General features: G+C 37.0%; 1 protein-coding gene across 5 annotated transcripts in view; it reads right to left on the bottom strand.

Moving 5' to 3' along the window:
- Positions 1-16,438, bottom strand: part of IFT88 (intraflagellar transport 88) — a 42,771-nt gene extending 26,333 nt beyond the window's left edge. The window contains exons 1-15 of one of the 5 annotated variants that reach the window (XM_088159477.1): positions 15,913-16,438; positions 15,341-15,434; positions 14,317-14,379; positions 14,137-14,193; positions 13,276-13,329; positions 12,856-12,919; positions 12,709-12,778; positions 11,649-11,739; positions 10,485-10,589; positions 9,284-9,386; positions 8,385-8,499; positions 8,055-8,286; positions 6,482-6,552; positions 5,702-5,788; positions 3,066-3,165 (exon numbers count right to left, since the gene is read on the bottom strand). In XM_088159477.1, the coding sequence (XP_088015603.1) occupies positions 3,066-3,165; positions 5,702-5,788; positions 6,482-6,552; positions 8,055-8,286; positions 8,385-8,499; positions 9,284-9,386; positions 10,485-10,589; positions 11,649-11,739; positions 12,709-12,778; positions 12,856-12,919; positions 13,276-13,329; positions 14,137-14,193; positions 14,317-14,379; positions 15,341-15,430 (1,302 nt within the window). In that variant the 5' untranslated portion in view covers positions 15,431-15,434; positions 15,913-16,438. Of the gene's footprint in view, positions 1-3,065; positions 3,166-5,701; positions 5,789-6,481; positions 6,553-8,054; positions 8,287-8,384; positions 8,500-9,283; positions 9,387-10,484; positions 10,590-11,648; positions 11,740-12,708; positions 12,779-12,855; positions 12,920-13,275; positions 13,330-14,132; positions 14,194-14,316; positions 14,380-15,340; positions 15,446-15,912 lie in introns of those variants that run through there. The other 4 variants (XM_014877656.2, XM_088159476.1, XM_088159479.1 and 1 more) reach the window with 4 other exon arrangements.
- Positions 16,439-18,302: the final 1,864 nt, after the last annotated feature.

Genomic DNA, 18,302 nt, shown 5'->3' with positions numbered 1-18,302 from the left:
TCAATCAAGAAAATAATTTCAAAAGTTAGGCTCTAGATTTTGTGGTCTTAGAAATGTAAGAATTGTAACCACAATACTTTTAAACTTTATTTTTTTAATATATATATATATAAATATTATATATTTATATTATAAATATATATATATTTGTGACTCTCTACAAAGGGAATGATCCCAAATATTTCCAGATGTAACACTACTATATCCTATATCTGAGGTACTCTACTCTTAAGCAAATATTTGCTTCCATAAAGAATTAACTTCTGCTGATTTTAGAGCTTTACAGTTCAAACTTACTTTCTGAAAAGCCATTTCTGATTGTATCTGATTTATTTGCCTTTGCTTTTACTGCTAAATGGCACCTTGGATGATAATGACTCTGAACTCAATTCATTTACTGATAAATTATGTTGAGGGTCTCTTCACCAATTGCAGCAACTATGAGTCCTAGGATGAAAATCCATAGGAAATATTCCTTTTGTCCTTGCAAAGTAGCACTGGATCATCAGTTACATTTAAAGATTTCTAAAGAACTTTTACATTTTTAATCCCAACAATAACAACTACTTAGGTTCAACAATCAAAATACAGACTATCCAAACTATTCTTTGTGACTTGCTTCTAGTGTATCCAAATTATTTGCTTATAGAAGTTAAACTTCAAAGCAGCTTGTCTGACTCTAACAGGGTGTGCCAGAGATGTTAAGAAGATGCAAGGTTAACCTGCAGAATTTTGTTTTTAAATGAATTTTTTTTCTTTGACACAAAAAAAAAAAAAAAAAAAAAAAAAAAAAAAAAAAAAAAAAAAAATCAAAATATTTTATACACACACAACTAAACATAACATGCTATTTTCCCCTTGAATTATATTTTATATTTTACATGCAAGGACTGTTTCAAAATAACATATCCATTATGATGAACCCATACTTACGCCCATTGTTGTAACAGGATAAACCTATTTTAGTTTGTTTTTTTATTTTTAAAAGACACAATAAAACTTCAGCCTTGGAACTGAGTATTTCAAAAAGTTTCTATTCTTCTCATTCTGCCAAAGGTGTGTTGAGCAGTTGGTGAGTTAAGAAGTATATGAACAACAGACAGACAGGATGAATGTAAATGTCCGCTGCAGTTTTATTAGAACAATTACAAAGATGCTCTGCAATCACCGTTTTGCAGCCCCACTCTACTGTTAAGTGGTTCCAGTGCAGGTTAAAGGTACTTCTATCATATAATCCAATTAAAAAGGTTCTCCCCTTACTCCTAACTTCCAACACACTTCCCTCTCCCTCCACTGAAGTACTCCACAAAACATCACCAACAATCTGTGTCTCATTGTACCTCTTAGGATTGATTTTAGGTTTTTTAACCTATACTGAACACTAATGGGAAAACACAAAAAATTACCATTAAAACAATAAATTCTTGAGATCATAAGGCTTTTCACCTACCTGTAACACTCTCACCCTTCAAAAGGGTAAAGCTAGTAGATTTGCCCAAAACTTTGCAAACTCTCAAACTGCTTCCTGATCTCAGAAAAGGTTTCAATGTGCTGGTTTTGGCTGGGATAGTTAATTCTTTTCATAAAAACTCGTATGGGGTTCTGCTTTGGGTTTGTGATGGGAACTGTTGATAACACAGTTTTAGCTAAGCAGGGCTCATACAAAGCCAAGGCCTTTTGTGCCCTTCACCCCACCAGGTGCACAAGGAATTGGGACAGGACACAGCCACGACAGCCAGCCCCAGCTGATTATAGGGATGTCCCAGACTATAAGGTGTCAAGCCCAGCATACAAAGCTGGGGGAAGAATGAGGAAGAGGGGATGTTTGGAGTGATGCTGTTTGCTTCTCCAAGCCACCATTATGCATCCCCTCCTCTCCTGGGGATGGCTGAAAACACACCTACCTGCCCATGGGAAGTGGTGAATGAATTCCTTAGTTTCACTTTGCTTGTATGCATAGCTTTTGCTTTACTTATTAGACTGTCTTTATCTCAGCCCATGAGTTTTCTCCCCTTTACTCTTCTGATTTGTTCCCCCATCCCCAGTGGGGCAGGGAGTGAGTGAGTGACTGTGTGGTGCTTAGTTGCCAGCTGGGGTTAAACCACAACAGTCAGACACACAGGATAATACAGGATAATTGTCTTGCTCCACCTACAGGGAAGGAGAGGACAGGACAGACAGGAGGAGCAAGAGCTGCTCACAAAACTAGAAGAGTTTAAATACGAGAAGTAAAAGCAGACTGAAGTTTAGCATGTGGCCCTCTGTGCATCCCTCCAAGATGTGGGAATGTGAATGATCTTAGGAGATGACAGGTATCCAAGGCTTCTGCTCCAATTTTGCTGTATATGATCTCCTGTAATTCTTGCCACTCATGCACAGCTGGGAATTGTTCTATTCTTTCTTATTTATCAAGCATTCTTATCACTGAATGTACCGGCCAGTGCTTTTTAGAAGAAAACCCATCAAATCCTGTCCGATTTTTTGTTCAGATGAAGCTTTTTTCTAACTCACATTCCAAACCAAGCCTTGTATATGTAATGGAATGGCAGAAGAGCCAACTAAAGTATAAGAACAATTTATAGTAATTTAGGGAATGCTGTAGTATGTGGGGAATGGCCAGAATACCAGAGCATAAATGGTAACTATACATAGCAGGTGCAGCTGCATGTATTCTGGTACTATAGACAACCTAATTGAGAGAAAGATTCAGCTCATATTAATGAAAACACCACCAGGCTAATTAGCAACAGGATTTCTAGGCTCTATTGACTGTACTGACCTCAGTTCCATTAACTGCAATGACAGCTTGGACACCCAGTGAAGAAAACTACACTTAGGTGTTTTGATTTTGAAATTCACTGCAATCACTTTTCCACGGCAGAAATTTCATTTAGATAAAACTTGTCTCTTGCCAATGTTTTTATAAAGTTGTTTTACTGATCAACATAAAAATAATTATTGTTTGCATAAATCACATTTTCCTTTGCCAAAAAATATGCTGTGGCTAACAAATATATCTTTGCAAATACAGTATTAAAATGTACTACTGTGAAAAGTTACTATACCTGGTTAAAATTCTGTTGCCTCAAGTAAGTAGTGGCTTTGTTTATTTCCAGATCATTGGCTAACTCTACATAATGGGAAGCTTTCACTGCATCAACACACCTGCAACAGAAGGTAAGCCATGAAGATAAACAAAATGCATCTGTGCAAATGTCTACAAGTAACATATTTTCTTTCAGATAATTTACTTTCCAAACTGAATTTTCTTAGCTAATCTTTCTTCACAGTGGCAAAGAGAACTCTTATTAAAAATACTTGTAGGAATATTTCAGTCCTATAACTTACCCTAATTACAATATCTCTCCTGCCTCTTGTTTCAAGTCAGCTGCCTAAATATTACTATTTTCTATTGCTGAGCAATACTTGATGTCAAAAACTGACTAAAATAATTTTTCAAGCCGTTTTCTTTAGCTACATTCTATAATGTGGCTTTTCAAATTCCATCTCCTGATGCATATATTACCAAACTTATAAAAAATATTAGCAAACAATGCCAGAGACTACAGACTTTGTCCCTGAGCTCCATTATCCTACTAATAAAGTCATAATAGTAAGTCTCTCTCTGGTCATCCCCCAGTTATTTGTGGCTTAGGGTCTTCTGCAAAAAGAGTGCAGAACAGAAGGCAGCAGACAGTCCAGATGTTCACTCACAGCCACCATCTTCCATGGTTTGGTGTGATCTACTTTCAGCTGCCTGATCATTTGAAATAAAACCTTTATTTATTGTATGCATATCCTGTTCTCTCAAACATTTTGAAAATAGGCACAGTAAATGAACAGCTTGTGGGATACTTCCTTAATCTCTTCTACTATTTTTTTAACTGGTGGAAAGCCACCTTCTTTCCTTTTAATAGTTGGCTATTTTGCCAACAGAAGTTTAGTTCAAAAAACTGCCCGCTGTTGTAATTGGTTTGGCACGTGGACAGGCACTTAGAAAAATGCCTTTTATATTAGAGGAAAAGTTGTAAAAAAATTAGTAATTTCTTCTTTTATTATGGATGCCTTTGCAACATTAAAAAAACATTTCCAACCGTTTCAACCATAAAATGCAATGAGATCTAACTATCCAACTGCTCCTTATGAAATATGACAGAATAGTCCCAACATTATGTCACATTTTAAGTAAGAAGTTATGAACTCTGAAGAATATTTGTCCCCACTTTATGCCTCTAAATATAATTAATTTGACTGAAAGTGCATTTTAATACTCAGAGGACCCATGATAAATTTTATAATTAGAAAAACTAAGCTCAAGCTGCTGGTTAAATTTCCTCATTGGGCTTGAATAACTCAGCTTAAAATAACAAAGAGTAGATCTGTCCCGATACACAAAAAACAATCCCACAGATCTCAAAAAAAGCTGTTCAATTAGCCAGAACAGATTTGAGAATGTGTTACTCCACAGCAAGTATTCTGTGGGTAGCACTAAGAAAACTGAGTATCTGACAATCTTTTTTAGTTTTTCTGAGCAAAAAACAAGACACAGAGCTAACAAATCTGATTTGTTCATGCTAACAAATTAGAAAACAACAACCTAATTTTTCACAAGACATATTATTTAAGTCCTGATAATTCAGAATGGCAGAAGTAGGGAAATTGTAAGATTACAATTACTAAACCATCAAACACCACCTTGTGGACTCTAGCAGACAATACATGTTTGTGTGAGAGATTGTTTCCTGTCAGTATAAACAGCTTTCCTAGGAAATTATAGGACCTGCAAAATTTGAGAATAATCCTAATAGGCCATAAACTCCAGGTAAAGGACAGTCGTCTTTTCCCATCAAACACTATTCATTATCCATACTCTAACATATATGTTAGTAACATTGTGCCTGCAATACAAAACATTCATTTGCATACATATTATTTTTCCAGTGCTATTAAAATACAAAAAATATCAAAGTAAGCCCTTATAATAAAAAACTGAAAATAAATTTTGGTACAGTCATGCTATTAATTTTTATACTGTCATTATAGGAAATGTGTCTAACTGAATTTGTTTTTTTAAAGAGAAGAGTATTCTGCTGCAGAAAATACCACAGAAAGCAAAAGTTAAGCTGTACATTGAAAAATAAAGTCCAAATGATGAACTGTGTGAGTAGCCTATCACTTGTATAAATGTTTTAAGAAATGGTTGATTAAGTTTATATTCATAAACATTAAGTTCATAAATGAAATTCAAACAAACCTTTCTTAAAATTTAGATTCCAGTGTTTTATTTAACGACTCTGTGGAGTGATCAAAACTTCTTAAGCACCCCAAGTCTTCATTATGCTATCTTCAACCTTAAAGACCAGCAGTCACTGCCTTCCATATAGCATTTGTCTGCTGAGACTTTTAAAAGCTTTTCCATTTTGAAACTGAATTTTGAAATTAAATCGAACTTTTTGTATGAATTCAGAACACCACAAAATGTATAATTAAGAGTTGACTTTTGATGATAAATTACTTTTTAAGACAGAACATACTCTAATGCTTTGTTTTATTAGGAGGCAAACTGAAAATAGGCTGGTTGCTGTGTTTGAGATGCACAGAGAAGTGTGTTTCCCAGGCTGCTTCCTTCTGTGATCTGGTTTCATAACCAGCACAAGAGTTGATACAGTTTAGACAAAAAGAAGTCCCACTTGACTCTTACCAGTCATAGCCTACTGCAAAAGACGTCTCAATTGCTGGTGCAATGAGTTTAGCAGCTGTCATGATGTATTCCTCTGCCAAAGACTTCCTAAAGGAAAAAAAAAAAACCCACAAAAACACAATACAAAAATATGAAATAAATTATTCACTGTCAGGGTGGTGAGGCACTGGAATAGGTTGCCCAGAGAAGCTGGGGATGCCCCATCCCTGGAAGTGTGCAAGGCCAGGCTGGATGGGGCTCTGAGCAACCTGGGATAGTGGGAGGTGTCCCTGCCCATGGCAGGGGGTTGGAACCAGATCATCTCTAAAGTCGCTTCCAACCCAAACCATTCCATACTAGCACACAATTCTATGTCATCATTTCAAAAACACGTATAGAAAAAAAATCAAACCAAAATCTGTTCTGGCTTCTTACCACACTCAGTACAAATCTCAGAAGCCAATGTAACCAAGTTCCCCGTTACCACTACTCCCCTGTATCTTAATTAAGGCCTTAGGTTTTTTCTGTTTTCCTTTCACTGCACACTAGTTGTACTTTTTTTAAAACCTCAAACGTTGCAAGTTTTAAGTAGTGTACCCTGTAACATTTGAGGTAGATATTCTACTTTAGGGCAGCACACTAAACAGAGTGATCCAACCGGTTCTCATGAGTATGCTCTTTCCTAAGAATTGGGAGGACACTTCTATAACAAGAGCTGTGGACAGGTGACAAGACTGATAATCATTCCAGGAGTTAATATTGAAGGCACCACAGTCAAGAAGGAACAGAGTCCACCATTACCTCTCACGTTCTATTTGACTTAAACTGTCGTTTTTAATGGCTTCAATCAGTAGATTCGTATGTAGATCCTCCTGGAGGGGGGCAAAACAACTGCAAATTATACCAGCATACAAACGTTTTAATTATTTTATAGACAATATGACTGCAAACATAAACTGATGTAAAATATATAGTCTATAATGTCACCTACTTTCCACATCTGAAAAAGCTAGCTTCAGTTTAAAGTAGTTTTCTAATGGTACACTCTGAAATTTGGCATCACAACCACTTCAATACTGTTTTTCTGTTCATATGTGCTGTCACAGCTCACATTAAGGTTGTTAACAGATGTAGTTGATATCATTCCTATCAGACCAGGAAGGTTGCAGATCACAGTGAGAATATTCTCATGCTTAAAAATTATCATTGGCTGAACTGCTGTGGTATTCAGCAGATGAGGACTTGTGCTACCTCCTCATTACAATAACTTGCATGATCATCTTATGATCTCTGTTAGTTCTAAAAGAAGTTATGCAGGGTGTGCTAGGTGGCCACCCCTTCCTCATTAATTGGGGAAGATCATAGATTTATAAAACATAAAGACCAGAAGGAAACTGTGATCATTTCTCTGACCTCTTCATAAAAAAAACAGAGAACTTGGAATGTCTGTTAAAACTATAGTTTGCCTACCCTTAGAAATAACTTCTTCAGTTAAATAAATGATCTTACATAGCCCTCAATTAATTCAAAGGCTTAATGATCCTTACTCATATATAATTTCTAATATAAGAAATTATATAAAATGTATTAAAATATATACATATATATCAATAAAGGTATCTGTTTGCCTCATACATTAAATTTTATTTCCTTATGCTATGACAATAGGAAACAACAGCTACTCGTAAACTGCAAGCAGTTTGAAGATTAGTTACATATTTGATCTTTAGGACTGAAAGATTTGCATCACTGAAAAAGAGACTGCTGGAGAAGAGAAAAGGCTTGATCTTTCTATAGAGGATTTTTCTAAGAGGGACTCTAAACCTAATAACTATTTTTTCCTCTCCAGCATCATGGAAAGTCAAAGAATGTCCAGTTTCCAACAAAGTCTAAGGAACTAAAATAAGCACCTGTAAATGTCACTATAGTTTGCTTCTGTAAAATAGCACTACAATTTACAAGTTTTATTAGCACTCACTCAAGGAAACTTGCATTAACCCACTCATTGCTTACCTGCCTTTATTTTACCTTATAAATATTTTATTAAAATTTTATATAAATAAAGATGGTAAAGCAGTAAGTGAGCTATGTAACAAAGCCCAAATGAATTTCAACAAAATCATTACAAAGACAATCTTGTGGTGTGGATTTTATGTACATCATATCTTTTGAGGAAAAAAAGATTTAAATGTTCTCCTATTATTTTACATATCTAAGCAGTACTGCCACACTAAATTCATGCTGGTAAAAAAGTTATTTCAGATACCTAAATACACATCAATTTCCATATTTAGTACAGTCCAAGCATTCAGTATCTCTCCCTCTTTCCCCTGATTTACTATATAAAGACACCATTTATTTTTTTCAAACTTACATTTAATGAAATGTATTTTTCTTCATAATCCACTTCCAAGGGAACTTCGATGAGGTTTTTGAAGGCTTTCTTCATTTGCTCACCATTTCCAATAGCAAAGTAACATAGGATCAGGTTGAAGCCTGCCTTCAGGTTTGGGGATATGCTCATTATTTCTTCAAAGGAAGAAATAGCATCAATGTATTGGCCAGTTTTAATAAACGCAACTCCAATGTTTTCCATTATTTTTATCCTAAGTAAGAAAGCAGGTTTAGGTTATATTTTTAACTACTGAATCATACTGTATCCAAAACTTTGATTTCACAAACATGCTTCCTAGAAGAAACTCACCTCATCTGTTTGTGGGAACTAGTAATCTGGTCTAGAGCCATACGGTAGAATTTGATAGCTTTGGAATAGTTCCGTTGTTTTAAATATATATTTCCCATATTTACCTTCAGTATACCTATCAAAAGGAGTCAATGAGTTACAACATTTTAAAAGTGTTTTAAAGTGACAGAGTAGAACAACTTCTTAATAAGTTTGTCTTCATTATAAGATAGCAATGTCCCTTTAAAGCAGCACTGCACAGAACTGACTTCTATGAATTTAACTTGAGAGAAGATGAGAGAGAAGATGAGAGAGAAGATGAGAGAGAAGATGAGAGAGAAGATGAGAGAGAAGATGAGAGAGAAGATGAGAGAGAAGATGAGAGAGAAGATGAGAGAGAAGATGAGAGAGAAGATGAGAGAGAAGATGAAGTAGTGATGAAACCTAGACTAGAACTTTCATGCAAAATGTCTTCTAATTTTGATTTTGAATTGAGGGATGAAATGGAGATTATTTTATAGTGCTCTCCAGGAACACAGCTGCAAAGAAGCATCTCTGAAAAAAACACACTATACAAGTCTAAGAGATATGCAAAATAGTAAAATAAGCTTTCAGAAGAGAAAGGCAAAGTCAAAAGAGAAAAAAATGGCACTAGAGAAGACTATATAGTGTGTGTGGCATGAGAAAATTGTGTATTTGTCTTTATGTTTAGCTTAGTCTGTGGAAAGAAAAGACTTCATGAGTCAGTAAATCAATTAAATGTGGTTTGGCTCTCCGAGTCAGACACTATGAATATCTGTCACCCACTCTGAGTGGCAGACATGAGGGCTGAATTCTCTTGAGTATCAGCACGATGCAGATGCAGTTCTCATTCTGAATGCCTGACTACCAGTTTTAATCCACTTTGGGATACAACCTACCTCCATTGCTGAACATCTTATTCTTCACTATAACTTGGTAAGTAGTCAGCGCTTCAGCATACATTTCATTAGCAACATACTGACTGGCCAGATTGAGGAGAACCTATAAAAAATTGGAATTACAGATACAAGAAAAAATATTGTCCTCTCAACAGTAATAAACTTGAATTCATAGTAAATAATTTCAAGTTAATTTTATCTTGGAACTATAGTCTTTACCACTTGTAAGCTTCCCATTTTTAGTGTTCCTTTGTTCTTGCATATTGATATAGAGGAAACAAGTTTAAAAGCTACTTATTCTAGGTAATTCTTATATTTTTGTATATGAATTACTAGCATTCAAAGTTATGCTACATGGGCCTTAGACCTAAGTAAACACAGTGCTATAATGCAAGGTTATTAAAAAATATTCATACAATACAATTCTCAGAAACGGTGTGTAATTTATGACTCCCAACATGTGGAAAATGGTCCTAATGCCTGTGGTCACTCAGTTTAGAAGGGAAGATTTTTTCCACACTGCTGTTTCACAACAGAAGTTGCTGTCAGGTAAAATAGCTCTGCATTTTTTCCACAGCTTTACTCTGACCTTCATGGTAAAATAAATTACCAGGTCTGCCTAATTTAATATATTAATTGGTAATAATTGTCTCTACAGCACTACCTATCAATTTAAATAGCCCTCAAGTATTTTTATGCATGTTGTACTGTTTTTTATTAAACAAAAAAAAAATTTACTATTTGAAAATCAGAATGTAAATCCAGATACCTGCTTTGCGATTCAGGAATATTACTATATCCTATTTCAGTAACACATTCTCAGTCACTTTATGGTTCAGTTCAAAGGCAGCATCTGATCTGTCCTGGTTTGTTTTCTCCTCTCAGCATACTACACTCTCTAGGCTATTTATTTCTGAAACACAGGGTCTGCATCTACCATATTTTGATACGTAGGTTTTACATGTGAGTAAATATTTGGAATACATATTCACAGAAATTCTTTTCCACTTAACGTAGACTATGTGATTTCTCTGGTATTTGAGATTGCATGGGAATGGACTCGATGACATGAATGGATCTCCTCTGTACACTGCCAGGAGCATTACAACATGGACACACACGCACTTCAGGAAACACTGACATTTCTGCTCAGGAGGTTTTTTACCAACACATCAGTTACTCGGGATTTCAAAGTACTTACTGTGTAAGTGAGGTCTAAGTTGATACTTTCTGGAGGAGTGATTTGTTCACGTTGTCTCAACAATTCTCTTTCCTGTCTTCCAGCCTCTTTTGCCTTGTCCAGAGCCTTAAACAAAATACTAGAATTTAACAATACCTTGAATCTTACTGACTCAAGATGATGAAAATACATTCAAAACAAGTATAAAGAGAATATACTCGTGTCTATTTTCTTTGGTTTACAGACTGCACCAAATGCTTGAAAAAAGGTAACTCACCAAAAGGTTTTAATTAGCCATAAGCAGACATACAGTTATCTAAGTCTGCTTAGCTGTGTAATTATGTACCCAATTATAATCCTCTGCAGATTGGAGTCAATATCTTTTGTATAAGTAATACTTCAGGTTCAGCAGTCCTATGTGCCTCCACAAGGGTGCAATGATAAAGAAAGTAACGGCTACTAGTCAAGGTGGCTATTGAGAAGCCAGTGGTGAAAGAAATACTTCAAGATGTAGTTTGATTCCTAGTCTTTATGATAGAAGATAAATCCAACTTGGCTGTTTTACAGACAATGAGTTCACACCTTTGATGACTTTTACAGGAAAATGGATATTCTGCTGCACCTGTCAGAAGCAAACATCCTATAGGACCCTTGGAGTCGTCTGATATAATCTACATAAGAAACAACCCTTTGACATCAGGAGCATTTTTTTGACCATATATGCAAGAGGCTCAGGAAAAACTAAGAAAATAGATTGGTTAATTAGCCACTACTCCGTGGCACAACAATGCTCTAATATCCTCTATAGCAGAACAAATATATTCAAACTGACTACTGGAAATAGCTCCTTATCCATGGTAACCTTTGATCATACCTAGGAACTGTTAAATGCTAGCTAGCCTGGGCCAGAACTGTGCCAGTAAAACTAATTCATTAGACCTATCTGAAGAGGACAACGGACACAGGGGGAAAGGGATTTTTGTAACACTGAAATCAAAATATATATGCCAGAAATACAGCTCTTACCTTTTTATGAGCAAAGCAAGGTATCACTAGACTAGAAGAGTCTTAATAAACTTAGAATTAAAATTATTTTCATAATTTTAAACATTTGACCACAAGTCATTTTGAAACATCTATCTATGCAAATTACAGCAGAAATGAAGTGAAATTCAGAAAAACTACCAATTTCAAGTCTCCACAGCTATTGGCAACACAGCTTTCTTCAACCAAATCATTCACTTTTTTTTCCAACTGCCTCATCTTCTCTTCTACACTAAAATTAAAAAAACAACAAAAGGATTAACACTAAAGTAATGTAACTACAAACACTAACCTTTTACACATTATATTCTCAATAAAACAACACAATGACATATCACATGTCACAACTAACTGGTTTTCCCATCAAAGAAAGTATTGTGTGAAACTATGCCTAGAGAAGATTGTCCAAGGATACCACATTCATACTCTTAATTTGAGAACACAGACCTAAGAAAACATAAATCCTCTTACAAGTACAGTACAGACAGGCAAATTTCATGAACCACATTTGTTTAGGAGAAATAACTACAAAACATACAAGCTTTCATATCAAACACTAATGAAATTAAATACCACATTAAAAGCAATTAATTGAACTTTTGTTTGCATATATAATTCTAAAGTATTGCTTGAAAATGCAGATAGTAACAAAAAGTTGTGGCTCTTCTAGACTTTTTCTGCTGCTAAATAACCAAACATTTCAGTAGGATTCCCTATTCCTACATAGCTACATTTGGGGAACAGAACTTGGGTATTGGAAAGTTCAACGATTTTCTGAGCGAACTCTCCAACATTCGCACCAGTCTGCAAGTTTCAGCTCAAGTGCTAAGCTCAGAGTTAACAGGGAGAAAGAGCAGGCTACTTCCTCCAAGTTCTTCCCAAAGACCTGCAAGAATCATGGTGTTCCTTGCCTGTCACACACACTTTCATGGTCCTGCACAATTCTCTAAGTATCAATGCATTCATGTGAGAACAGCCACACCCAGGCTGCTGAGCTAATCAGAACCAGGAATCACTGAAATCAGATGTTCATGAACGTCAGCCAACCACATGCACAAATGTTTGTGGCATTATTCCACCAGGGTCCGAGTTTGGCCCTTCAAGGTTTTTGTAACTGCCTGAATGTTTTTAAATTCTATGCATGGCTGGTTTTCTGTCACTGTCAATGCCTTGAAAGAATGTAATGCAGAACCGAACAAACCTGTCTGAAGTTTTCTTTTCCAGAGGTGAAGCAGGACCTTTTGCTTGGCCAAGAGGATCAAATGAAGAACCTGAAAAATTAACAGAGTACTGAAAAACTGTAAAATAACATCTCCCTGTGGCAGCTGGTAATTTCTACAAACCATACCTCTCACAGCTGCTTTAGTGTAACCTGCAGCTTGCACTGCTGTCATTGGTCGAGAAACCCCATCCTCAAATAAAGAAGAAGATATATTAAAATAATCTCACTAAAAATTATGTTGTAGACAATACAGATATAATTATATATTTTCATATATAATTTTTATATATTCTATAGATATAATTTTAATGACATATTGTTCATTGCTTGTCAGTAAGTGTTAGAAAGTACTACACTGCTACTGCTTCCAAATCTCAAATAAAACACACATCACTACCCTCATGCTTTCTGACAGTATTATGATCAAAAAATAAAAGTGTAGTAATTTGTATTAATTCAATGAACTTCTAAATACGTGTATCTAACACTTAGCAGTAAAATTCACTGTTTCAAACGAATATAAAACGTAAATATTGGAACTTTTACCTGTATAGTTCCTGTCATGGGTCTTCCCATAGAAGAAGTTAAAGTTGCCTTTGACTACAAAAATAAGTAAGTTGTTTGAAATTGTCATTCACAAAGCATAAGAAGCCCTATGCATGGTCTTCTCAATGCTAAATTTTAAAAGCTGAGCTAACTTTCACATAAATTCATAGTAAAGTTCCCATTTATGTTACTCATATGTTACTTAAAGATGTTGATTACTTAGCACAAATTCACAGTAAAGGTTTTTTATGTATTTGGATACTTCCATCAGCTCTTTTTAAAAGAAGTACACAGAAAATTATCTACAGCAGCATAGTTTCCTTTATTAAATTATTGAAATTGCTACCTTGAAATTGAACAAGTAATTCACACAAAATAGTTCAGTAAAATTCTGTGTAGAGCTGATAAAATCTGTCACTGTATTAATCCCAACTTATATTTTCATGCAGATTTATCAATACATCTAAGTATATCAAAGAACACAACCAACTTTTCCTGATTCAACTAGAGATATTTCAGAGTCCGTATTCTTCAAGACTTGATTTCACCTTAACTTCCAGAAAACTTTCCCAAGCTCAAATAACAACCTATTCAGTTCCTCCTGCAAGTGAACCCAGTTAATACCTTGGACTCTAATGCCTTATGAGTACAGGAGATTTGCAGCATGGTTCAGAAGAAAAGAAAAACAACCAGTAACCATGCCTTGACCAAATGCAAAGTTGTGAATTAAAACTGATAGATGCAGTTCACTGGAATGAAATTCTTCATTTAGAAGGGCTCACTTTGTGCGTGGAATTAAATGGTACATTTATATTTTGTAAATCACATTTTCATTAAGGATGCAACAGAACAAAAACCTGCCCCAAATCCAGTAGCTAGAGGTCTTGGACTTGATGTACCAGGAATTTTGGCTGTCACCTGCGTGGGGATAAAAAAAAGAACCAAACAAAAAAGACCCCATCAATTAAAACCTGTGTCAATTATTAGTGTTTCTAGATAGTAAGATCTACATTAATGCAAAGTGTTTTAAAAAGTACTTACAGGGGGTCTTCTTCCATGACTTGTTCTTGCTGCCTGTTGAAAAGCTACATCATTTTCCAAATCCTAGGGGACAACAAAATATTAACCCTTTAAATATCACAACACCCAAACAATTCCACAACCTTCAGACTGCTGAAAGCAGACTGGTAAAAAATCAAAAATTCTTCAGAAAATACTTGAAGATAACTCAACAACAGGGTTTACTGACAACAAATTACAATTATATTATTTGTCTATCTTTTTTTGTATTTTAGATTAGAAAATGTAAAAACTTGTTACTTTCTAAAAACATAGAGGAAACAGAGTTGAAGTCATAAAATATAACGTGAATTTCTTTTTCCATCCAAATGCCTATTACTTATGCTATTTCTGAATTTTGGCATTAACAACTGCAGTGCAAGACATTAAAACATCTCATGTCTCTCAGGTCCTGCGGCAGCTCCCATGAATTGGTACTGGGATTTCATAGAAGATGCCAAGTCTTGCTAGTGGGTTTGGACCCAATGACACCACTGTTGTCCCAACTCCACCACACCAGCAGTTACCCAGAAGTGGTTTGCAGGGCTACTTTAAGACATCCCAGATACTCTACCCAATTGCACAGAGACCTGCAGGATTACATTCTATTCTGAGCTCCTCCAGCAGCAGCACAGTAGGAGACCAATGACCTACTGACCACTCCAGAGCCCCTTTTGTCAGAAAACTTGCTGCTGCACACAGCCTCGGAAACACTACATTGAATGCGCACACAAATAATTATGAGTTTATACTTCAAAAAGTCTAACCATTACAGCCTCTTAGATCTGTTGAGATCTGCACAAGTGTTTAATTGGAATAGAAAGCTATCAAAGAATTAACTATTCAAGAAGATCCCTGAGAAACTTCAGATGTTTCTTGCAAAATAATGTAAATTTCACTTCAAAGCAGTAGCAAACTTGTACATTACTGTACCTATAAATTCTTATCTATACTTCTAAGTTAAATGTCTATGTATGGGAAAGGTGGGAAAAAGTAAATATTTTACCTCTGTGTCAAACATGGGATTATAATCATTGTAGCCAGAATAGAGATCATCTTCATTATTCTCTGGAGCCAGATGCACATTTTGCATCATTTTTCTGTGAAGCATATAACATGCCAAATATTATCTCGGTGGTTTCAAATAAACATTTAAAAATGCACAATATAAACAGTAGTAGCTTGTTTAGTCATAAAAACTAGGACTCACCTATAAACATTATTAAATTTCATTTCATGGTGTTATATTTTTGTTTATACTTACACCAATTATGAAAATTGTTTTAAATATATTTATCATTATAACAAAATGATCACAAGTAACTGCATTACTACTAGAATGGTATCTTTCCGCTGTCAGCTAACTCACGTTTAAGACAATATTCTTAAATATTCTAAAGTTAGTCTTTATAGGCCAACTGTAGTAGTAAGTCTCGTGAAAGGTCTTCTTGCTTTGAACCTTTCCTTTCCTTTCCTTTCCTTTCCTTTCCTTTCCTTTCCTTTCCTTTCCTTTCCTTTCCTTTCCTTTCCTTTCCTTTCCTTTCCTTTCCTTTCCTTTCCTTTCCAACATCAACATACCTACAATTATGAAGGCATTTCAATTAAGAGGGGTTTTAAAAGCTAGCATTAAAGAAGCCCGGGTTCCAAAGTCTTTCTCCACCGATATTTCCCTGTCTATTACGGTGCGTTCAACTGGTGGCCTTTCCCTCACGGAGGGCAGACACTAAGGTGTCTCACTTTGCCTGGCTACTTGTTTTCATAAAAACCTCAAGAAGGCAATATTTGCTTTCATGGATAACATGAAGTACATGCCCTTCAGCAAGCAAGCCTCAGCCAGGACGCAGCGCACGGTTCCTCTGCAGCGGCAGGATGAGGAGGATGAAGAGGATGAGGAAGATGTTCCCCGTCGCTCCCGTGCTTCACGTCGCTGCCGTGTCCCGCGGCCGAGCCGCTCTCGGCGCGGGTTCCTTCCGCGGGGTCCGGGGATGTGTCCCGCAGCGGGGACGGCTCAGGGCACGGGCGGCACTCCCGCCCTCAGCTCGCCCTCGGCCGCGGCCCGCTCGGCGCTCGGGGCCGGGCGGCGTTGCCCGGGACACGGCGGCGCTCCCCGCATGCAGCGCGGCCGGGCGGGGCGAGCCGCGGGCGGGGCCGGGCGCTGCCTCGGGCGGGCGGTGCTGCCGTGAGGGGCGGGCCGTGCTGCCGTGAGGGACGGGCCGTACTGCCGTGAGGGGCGGGCGGTGCTGCCGTGAGGGGCGGGCCGTGCTGCCGTGAGGGACGGGCCGTACTGCCGTGAGGGGCGGGCGGTGCTGCCGTGAGAGGCGGGCTGGGCCTGACAGGTCGGGCCAGCGTCGCCTCGCTCCTGCAAAGGAAACGGCGGGAAAGTTCCCTTGAATAAATGCTTCGTTTGCAATCCATTCGCAATCCACAACGTCACCTTTTCTTCCAATGACCTGAGAAGTCTGCTCTCAAAACTGAAAGGCTCAATTAATAATAATAAAAAAACAATACACACACCAAAGGAAAGTTGTTAAAGCTTTCCCATAGCCTCTGAAACTACATTTTAAAAAATCCCTAATGTCTTATAAAAAGATGGTTCTCCCTGCAGTCTTTACTACTTTTTCTTGGTGTTTTGGAAAACCTGGCAAGTGTTTTGATTTGTCCACGGCAAATCATTATACTCTGCAGAAAGTTTCCTATGCCTAAATGGAAAACAGAATAAAGAAGGGATCTCGCAACACGCCTCCAGTATTTTTGAAAGAGAAAACATTTCGTTAGACCAATTGTAACCCCTACTGCCTTATGCCAATAGCGTAAGAAAGCTGCAAAGACAATGTACAGTGAAGTCAGAACACCCTTTTTATGGTCGGGGTTTGTGCACATTATGCAATGTCAGGATGTTCTGCTGCTCACCTTTCAGCCTCAAAGTCCTTTCTGAAGAGATAAGTACAGAGGACATGAGTGAAAGGTCTTTCTACTCTGGCTCCCAACAAGAGAAACAAAGATAACATAAAGAATTATTAAGATATTATCACTTCCTGCATTAACCTGCTCACATCCCATGCATGAACCACTTTCACATACAAACTTGAGACCTGAGACCTTTGGACATGAGACTCTTTATACCTGAATTTTCTGGAGTACAAGTAGTTTGCAGAATAACAGACTTAGGGTGGGAAAAGTTTTCAGCTGCATTACTTGCCACAAATCATAAACTTCAGCATAAGAGATGTATATATATATACATTTATAGCCTCTCTTGTCCTGCCTGTGGCTGATAATATATTATTGAACCTATATTTTTTAAATTTTTCTCGTTGTCTCCAGATGCATTAAACATGCATTATGTACCTAAGATACATTATGTACCTAAACAATAGGTGGATTGTGTGGTAAGAGACCTAGCTCTGCTATCCAGCTTGTCCATACTGGGGACCTGGGCATACTGGTGCCCAGCACTATTCTGACGTTTCAGCCCAAATATCTAGGGCAGTGAAAAGAAGGCACTGTGTCAAGGAGGCAGTGCATCTAATTTATAAATAAGGTGGTGCCAAGGCAACCCTGGAATCTGACCGTGTTCCTATTGCCAGATTTCCTTACCCTCCAAAACTGGGTGCATACACTCAGATTTAAGTGTCCTCTGGCCTATAATAGACTCTGACCATACTGGGAACATGCCCGGGCCCAGGTCCCGAGACCTTGCATTCCAGCTGCTACTTCTGACTTACTCAGCCTCAATGACTTTGTTCATGTTTCTAAAAGCTGTGTCAATCAACAGGGTTGGGGTTTTTCTGGTGCTATGAAGTATAGATTCACCTTAATACCTGAAGATTTCACAAAACCCTCAAAATTTCAGGATCCTTTGTGGCAACACAGGGCCTTACTCATGGGTTGTGATCATAAGACATAATCTAACAAAACGATGCTACAGTAAGAAACCCTGTAATGGTGTAAGATGATGTAATTGTCCT

The sequence above is a fragment of the Sturnus vulgaris genome, chromosome 2, assembly GCF_052056855.1.
Source record: "Sturnus vulgaris isolate bStuVul1 chromosome 2, bStuVul1.hap1, whole genome shotgun sequence".
NCBI classification, from domain to species: domain Eukaryota; kingdom Metazoa; phylum Chordata; class Aves; order Passeriformes; family Sturnidae; genus Sturnus; species Sturnus vulgaris.
This window is presented reverse-complemented; position numbering and strand designations above follow the sequence as displayed.